The sequence below is a fragment of the Sinocyclocheilus anshuiensis genome, unplaced genomic scaffold, assembly GCF_001515605.1.
Source record: "Sinocyclocheilus anshuiensis isolate Anshui unplaced genomic scaffold, SAMN03320099.WGS_v1.1 scaffold246, whole genome shotgun sequence".
In the NCBI taxonomy this organism is placed as follows: domain Eukaryota; kingdom Metazoa; phylum Chordata; class Actinopteri; order Cypriniformes; family Cyprinidae; genus Sinocyclocheilus; species Sinocyclocheilus anshuiensis.
Window position 1 is genome coordinate 2,327,903 of NW_015542356.1, and position 8,827 is coordinate 2,336,729.

Consider the following 8,827-nt stretch of genomic DNA (forward strand, 5'->3'; position numbering starts at 1 on the left):
AAAATCAATATTTTATCTGTTTACTTGCATGTCATGTCACCATTAACCGATATCAAAGAACCTTGAACATGTAAATATGTTTTTAAATAATTGAAATATTAACTAAAATTTCAGTGGGTACTTCAAGTAAATGTATTACGTCTAAGGGATTCGGCTGACCATCTTACACCTGCTAAGACCAGCAAACCACCTTAGGCTGGTCTAAGCAGGGTTTATTTAATGCAGAAATATTTCTTTAAATGATGTAATCAATTGGACCGCATGAGATTCCATCATCAAAGTCATTTTGAAGGGTCATATAGAAATAACTGTTCCTTATGCAACTAGGTTTTGACATTTGTCTTGGAAGATGATGAGGATGTTTGCGTCTGCGTCACACTCGTTATGAATCCATCTTGACTTCCTGTCCTCTGATACCTGTTTATTTGTCATTTGACCTTCACAGGAGTTGCTGGAGAGGTTCATGGAGGGCCACGTGCCCCTGGAGGAATTCCTTGACTCTTTTCAAAGCCACAGGAAGACGCACCATATCCGCCGCGCTCAAGCTGAGAAGCTCCAGGAGCTCAACAAAGCCGACAGGAAAGTGAAGAAACAGGAGGAGGAGCTGAAGAGGGAGGAGGAACATAAGGAGTCCCGGCCAAACGGCATCAGCGCACACGGCCCTCCCCGTCTCTTCCAGCTCCGATACGGTCTGACCCCGGCCATCCTGCTGCCGCTTTCCTCTTCCTCTGCTTCGGTCCTACCTCCTCTGGACTCCCGCTCAGGCCAGCCGCAGGTCTCGGGGCCTTGCGCCCGTCACTCCTGCTCCGGGCAGCCCGTCGGCCTGAGAGTAATTGGACAGTTACCCGGGTGGCCGGTGAGACCGGTCCGATTGCAGCAGCTGTACAGGCCCAGTCCCCATCAGCCCGAGCCTCCGTGTCGATAACATGAAAGCCAAGTTAGATGAAGGCCAAGTTAGATGAAGGCTTCACATGAGACCACATGAAGCCTTCATCGAGTCCATATATAATAATGATGCTGCCATGAATTCAAACCTTCATGTACCCAAAAAGGGAGGAGAGCGGAAAGCCATAAAGTATTTGTTAATGTCGCTTGTCGTTGTTGCTTGTTCGTGTCACTTCGATCTGTTTGGTTTTTGTGTGGGTTTAGTTGGGACGTGGCAGAAGTTCAGCTGCTGTTTGTGTGAGGGAAGTGCCCCGTTTCTTGAGACACTGCTTTTGGACTGGAAGGTATTTTGGGCCGCCGAGGGATTTAGAAAACGACAACTTTTTGTAATGTTTATGGGTGTTCAATAAAGTCTAATCATGATGTTTATTTTAAACCTATATCTTGGTTGTTTCGTATTTTATTTTCCTGCTCTTACTGTAATTTTACTGGCTGCACTGTTTCTTAATCCATATGTTTTTCTTTTTACAGCATAGAACCATTCTTAAAGCAGCAAATTTACTTGAGATTCAAAAATGAGTTGCATTCATTTCACTTGTTTTGTGTATAAATCTCAATAAATGTATTATTTATTTTTTATTCATATTTTATTCTTGATATATTCATTTATTATTATTGTTGATATATTAATGATATATTCATATATATTATACAAAGTATCAATTATTATTCTTTTTTTTAATCTGCCGAGCATGTCTCAAAATCAAAATAAGAAACAAATAATAATAACAGTAATAATAATAATATTTACCACATATTTGTGCATAATGTAGTATTAAATTCTTTTTAAAATAAAATATTGTATAATAAAATATTCATTCTTAAATGTATTATTATTTAGAATATTGTGAATTACAAAAATATCTCACAATGCAAAAACACTGCCCATAAAGATTATAATGCTTTCTTTTTTTTTTTTAATTTATTGTTATTCAGAATATAGTGAAATACAAAGATAAGTAAATAATAATAATACAAATAAATGTAAAAGCCTAAGTAAACTATTCAGGCACATTGCAATAATGAGACTGTTTGTAAACTGCACAAAACTGTCACTAAAATATGTTTTCTTTTTAAAAATTAATTATTGAAAATATTGTAGATTACAAATAAATAAACGCACATTGTAGTATTGCAAACTGTGTGTAAACTACATAAATGCATAATCTAAAATATTAGTCTTCCTAAAATGTTTTCTTGATGGAAAATAAAGTGTATTATTTCTTTGACATATTTTTGTGAGATTCACCCTATTATTATTTTTCTATCAGATAAGTTTTGGTATATTAGGGAATTTTCTTCCAAGTAATACACAATAAAAAAGATTACAAGCTTGGGTTAGATGAACTCATTAAGTGCGTTTGTCTGTGCGAGACTCGTTTTACAATGAGAACGGTTCAGATGGTTTATTTATTATTGACACAGCTGCAGCTGAAGTCTTTGAAAGCCCAAACTTGCCAAACACTGTTGTTTCAAGTTTTTTTTTTTTTAGCCACTGCAGTGAGTTTGTAGTCAGAAAGTATGGACACGCTGTTGTCTTTGACTGAGCTCTCATAGACGGCTGATTTTGCTCCAGGGATATGCCTTTATTCTTAAACTACAGCTGAATAGAGTTACAAATAAACTCGGATTAGCACAAAATACATTATAATAAGTGTGCTCTTAAACCAGTGCCAATGAAAATCATATCTAAGAGCGAGGGATTTACTTATTTATGGAAATCCTGTTATGGAATACCCCTTGTGGACATCAAACACTGTTTATTTGTTAGGATTTTATTTCCAGGCCGGAAAGTTCTGCGTTCACTTTCAGTGGAGATTGTATTTTGAGCAGCTATGGGAAAATATGATGCATTATGAATTATTACAACGGAGAGAGTAGTGTTATGTGCCTTTACTTTTAACACCCTGTAGGGATCAGTAAGAGGTGCAGAGCAGAAATGTTTACTAACCTTCATCTGTTTCTGACATGAGTGGAATTCAGCACAAAGTTACAAGTGCCAAGACCTAACCAGCACTGTTTGCATCCATTTTTTAAATCTGAACCCATTTATTTATTCAAACACACATTAAAAGTACAATTTCATCTCTTTCATTATAAGTATGTTTTTAACTTCTGATATAAAAGAAATTCCATTTTCCTTTTTTTTTTTTTTTTTCAAAGGTCCAAAATGTCAGGGTATTACAATTATCAAGAAAGAAAAAAGTAATAAAAAAGAACTCATAAGAATTCAAAAAGAAAACCATACAGTATTTCAGGCACTGTGTCATTTGTTATTTCAGCACACTGAGATACTATTACAGTTTTAGTCATATTTAAAATATTACATTTAAATTTGAATGTTTTAGCAATATTGTAGTGCATTTTGTCATTTTTATTAGTTTGTTTTTGTCTACAGTATGAATTTATATTAATTAATGAAAAGGAACAAATTTATATTTATTTTTATTTACTGTACATTTTGGGTAAATCATGGCCGCATTTTCTTAAAAAAAAAAAAAAATTAAATGTGTATGTATTGAAAGTGTACGGAGCCTTACACATAACATGTGAAACTATATATATATATATATATATATATATATATATATATATATATATTTAGGTGAATTGAATTGAGAGAGATGTACTTGTAGTTAAATGTACTTAAAGGGTTAGTTCACCCATAAATGAAAATTCTGTCATTCATTACTCACCCTGATGTCGTTTCAAACCCGTAAGACCTTCGTTCATTTTCGAGACACAAATTAAGATGTTTTTGATGGAATCTGAGAGCTGTCTGACCCTGCATAGACAGCAACGCAGCTGAAATGTTCCCAAGTCCAGAAACATAGCAAGGAAATCTGCAAAATAATCCGTGTGACATCAGTGGTTTATCCGCAATTAAACGAAGCTACAAGAATACTTTTTGTGCGCAAAAGAAAAAAAATAACGACTTTATTCAACAATTCGTCTCCTCCGCATCACCCTGTAAACAACGTATGCTGTTCTGTGTCAGCTGCGCCACGCGGATACGCTGTTTCCGTTCAGATCAAATCACAACAACGTAGGAAACAGATCCGGCATGACGCAGAGGAGACGAATTGTTGAATAAAGTCGTTATTTTTTTGCTTTTGCGCACAAAAAGTATTCTTGTAGCTTCGTATAATTGCGGTTGAACCACTGATGTCACATGGATTATTTTACAGATCTCCTTGCTGACAGGATTCCATAAAAATACACACAACAAAATGCACAAACGTGCAAAAATGCACAAACGCGTCGCTTCAGAAGGCCTTTATTAACCCCCCGGAGCCATGTGGACTTCCTTTATAATGGATGGGTGCAATTGTTTGGACTTCAAATTTTGGGCTACCATCCACTCCCATTATAAAGCATGGTTTAGCCTGGACATTATTTAATATAACTCCGATTGTATTCGTCTGAAAGAAGAATGTCATATACACCTAGGATGGCTTGAGGGTGAGTAAATCATGGGGTAATTTTCATTTTTGGGTGAACTAACCCATTAAACAAAATCTCATCATAAAATAGGAGGTAACTGGTAGTGTATATACAGTTAGCAAGAGTATTTTCATTTAGTAAATGACTGTGATCTTGCTAAGTTCCATAAGTCCATGACCATAAATGCAGCTTGGCAATAAAGTGATTCAATCACATAGTATGCCAAGGCACAGACAGATCTCACAGTGCACTTTGCATAAAAAAGGAAGATGGAGGCTTTCTCATGAACAGAACTGCTTTGTTCAGCCAGATGACATCTTTGAGGAGCGTCAAATGATGTGCTGTCGGGCCTGTTGACACCCTGTGGTAAATTTCAGTCACAACATCATTATTATAAATTTCAGCACAGCATTATTTGATCGGTATGAAGCAAATGTATTGTGTGGCTTTATGAATGCTGAAACCTCAATGAAATGACTGCTTGCTGAGATTCTTACAAATGTGCTTTTGCAGACACAAACACACACATTATTGTGTACAGGGCCATGGAAAGTGGATGACGCCCGGACCATCTGTTGTGCATTCAAACTGCTGTTTTGGGAGAATCACAATGTTTTTTCTAACCGTTCCGTAATCTTTTTCTAAATATCGATGCTTTTAGTCTGTGTTTCCCATTGTAATCCGTTTAGATGGGTTACTGGCAGACTGGATGTCCATTTTCCGCTTGATGCAATTCCCCCCTGGAGTAAAAAGAAGGGTTATGACCTTCCTTCGCTCTCAGACGGTGTACCCTCCAGGCTGTTTGTGTTGGTCAAATGGTTTCTTTAGGGCTCAGCTTGTTTCTGGAAGGCCTGATCCCCTGATTTAATACTAAGGATGAAACGAAGGACCAGAGGAAGTTACAAAAGATGATTCTATCTCATATCAATCATGAGAGACTCATTTTGGACTGCAATTCACCATGCTACATAAATAACCACAAGCGAAATCTGCACTTGATAAACATTCTGTAAATCATTTCATGATATATAAATTGTTCTTCTCTAGGGTTGAATGTTAGCTTAATTTTTAATTGAATTAAATATAAAGAAGGAATTCATTAAGAACGAATTGTACCCATGGATGGCTTTGTTTTTTTGCACATGCCGTCTGCTCTATTTGACATCAAAATCAATGTAGGAATTATACTAAAAAGGCAACAGTGCAATTATTATTAATAATACATTTAGCTATTTGTGTTAACACTCAATTATGAACATTAGTTAATGCATTAGGTATAGTTTGTATTTGATCAAACATACAGTAAAAACAGTAATATTGTGAAAAATGATTCAAATGTGAAATAACTATTTTAAAATGTAGTTTATTCGTGATGGCAAAGCTGAATTTCAGCAGCCATTAATTCAGTCTTCAGTATCACACGATCATTCAAAAATCATTCTAATATACTGATTTGCTGCTCAATAAACATATCTGAGTATTATCAAAATGTTGAAAACAGTTATGCTGCTTTTATGCTTTTTTTTGCAGGATTTGTTGATTAATAGAAAGAACAGCATTCATTTGAAATTGAAATGTTTTCATAACTGTCTTTACGATCACTTTTGATCAATTTAAAGCATATATTGTATATGGGGGTCAGTAAGATGAAAAATGTATTAGTACATTTATATTATTTTATTTATTTATTTAGCATTGTATCCTGCTGCCGTTACTTTATAAAAGCCCCTCGAGTATGTCATAGTGATTTTAACATGGCTAGGATGGTTGCACCACAACAAAGAGGTTCAGCATTATTGAATTTGCAGATTGGCCTCTGCCACCTTGAAACCTCAGATTATCCTTATCTTTCCTGTGTCCTAAAAGCTATAAGCCTTTTAAGTTCAAAGCATTCTGTTTTAGTCGTTCTCTATCCTTTTGAAAATGTCTTATAGTAATACACACAGACAGACTGCCTTGATGTTTAATGCTAGCTGAAATATTCAAATGAGAGCCCATCATATCTCACTATTGTCAGGATGGGGTATGTGAAAAGAGCCTCAAATACAAACTGTCAAATTTTCTCCTTGTTTTGACGGATGTTGGGTAGGCAGACTGCTGAATGCAGTATCAGCTGGAATGTAATGAGAAAATGAGAAGGGGAATGATGTATAGCCACCTTTGATCCTCCACTGCTTTTATCAACTGAATCGACTAGCCGCAGCGCATGAGGTTGTAAAATTGACAAGCTGTTTATACGAGTGTGTGTGAGAGAAAGAAATATAGAGAGAAGGAAGAACGACAAAGCCATTTATCACAAACCACTGAGCCATATCAGATGTGACAAGTCAGTCCCATGTCTGTTTAAGATGCTGCAGTTTTTGATCAATGTTTGGTTAAAGGCAAGTTGGATTATGCGGCGGCCATCTTGGTAATACAAATAGCCGTATTGAGAAAAGCTACTTTGTAACTTGTAACTACAACCTAAACTAAAACCTTATTTTACTGTACAGGAGTTAAAGAACAGTCAAAGCTATGCTTAGCTAGCTATACACTACAAGCTACTAGCAAAACATGTTAATATGCAACAACTACATTCTAAAAGCTACTTCAAATATCTTAATTTAAATATAACTGTTAACTATTTGGTGAGATAATTTCTCAAATGGTTTTGAATCATGTTCATTTGGCATCAAAACAAACACCATATGAGAGAGATGACAGTCAAGCATTTTTGATTACTTCCTCAAACATCCCTTACAAAAAAATAACCATGGTTTTACTGTAGTAAAATTGTAGTAACCATGTTTTTTTGGCATTTGATTAACTTTTGTATAACCACAGTTTTACTACATATGGTTAAACTAGTGTAGCGAAACCATGGTTAATTTGTAGTTACCATGGTTTAACTATATGTTTTTTTGGTTTTATTTGTAGTAAAAACACAGTTAATTTTCGTAAGGGATTGCTAGTATTTGAAAATTAGAAAAAGTTGTGAAGCTACATGTGCAAATCAATGTAACATAAAAACTTTTACTTGTTGGAAAAAGAAGCTTATAACAGGAAAGTTGCCTTATTTTTAACAGATGACCTAAAAATGTCCACATTTTTAGTTAGTAGTATCACTACATTTAGTTAGTGATTCCCCAAAAAACTGATATACAGTATTGCTACTATCTACTTAAATGGCAACTTCCAACACTGTCTAATTTATGAAAACAAGTCATTTTCTGATCATCAATAAAATCTGGCTAAAAACCTTTGTGTGGGGGTGGGTGGGTTTGAGTTTCAGGGGATATTTTTTTATGGCCATTTAGTTATTGTAATTTTTATTTAAAGGAATATAATACTTAAAACATTTAAGGCATTAAGGGAAAATAAAAAAAATTGAACAATTATTTGCAAATAACAGTTTTATTTTAAAATCTGCTCACATTCACTGTTAATCTTCGAAAATGGCTTTGTTAATGTTTATTGTCGTCACATTTAATAATAAATTTCATCTCATCTCAATCACAAATGCTTATGATAGCTTATATTTTCATTTAAAATGGCAAAATTTGACAAAAAAATAGTTGAGTAGTTTGCATCACTGGATATTACTGTCGGGTCTCTTAAAATTTCTGTCTCAACAGTTGAGAAATATAAAATTATGTGATAAAAATTATAAAAAATGTGTATGTGTGTGTATGTATGTATGTATATGTATATATATATATATATATGTGTGTATGTATGTGTGTATGTAGGTGTGTATGTAGGTGTGTATGTAGGTGTGTATATGTATGTGTATATGTATATGTGTATATGTATATGTGTATATGTATATGTGTGTGTATATATATACACCTTGCTACGTGTACTTTGTTAGGCACTAAAATGGAAGAGTTGCACTGGAACGGTAAAGCCAACCTCCTTTAATTTGATTGGCCATCTCAATCATTTTGACATTGACGAGCACTGTTAACACAGACCAGACTAAAATTGAAAACTTGAAAAAAAATGTTGTCCTTCTAACAACAAACAGAGAAGTGAGTAATGATGTGTAGAATCAAGAATATTAAACTGAATATTAAAACTGGGGTGGACAATTCACCATGATTGTTGTTGGTTACAGCTACCATACGCATAAATGTAGGTTCTTCAGTTCAACTCATAACTCACAAAAAATGCGAGCTGTACACATGATGCGTATTAGTGTCTATATGTGTTAGCATGATTCATGCTTCTATAAGGGAACATCATTCTATAGACTGAACACATTTGCCCTGGAGGCAGAATTCACACACAGGCAGTGACAATCTAGTCTTAAGAAGTGACATTATGGGAGAAAGCATGGTTTGAGTTATACACATCGAGTGTAGGGTACATGCTTGATGGACTGACATTCAAGGGCAAGACTGCGAGTGCACTCAACCGGTGTAGATAGGATTCAACATCTCAAATGCACATTGGCCTA

At 34.9% G+C, this 8,827-nt stretch overlaps 1 protein-coding gene across 1 annotated transcript in view; it reads left to right on the top strand.

Annotated features, from left to right (window-relative positions):
- vps37d (VPS37D subunit of ESCRT-I) overlaps positions 1–1,325 on the top strand; it is a 58,739-nt gene extending 57,414 nt beyond the window's left edge. The window contains exon 4 of the mRNA XM_016490573.1: positions 446–1,325. Coding sequence (XP_016346059.1) covers positions 446–925 — 480 coding nt within the window. The 3' untranslated portion in view covers positions 926–1,325. The remainder of the gene's footprint in view (positions 1–445) is intronic.
- The last annotated feature ends 7,502 nt before the right edge of the window (positions 1,326–8,827 follow it).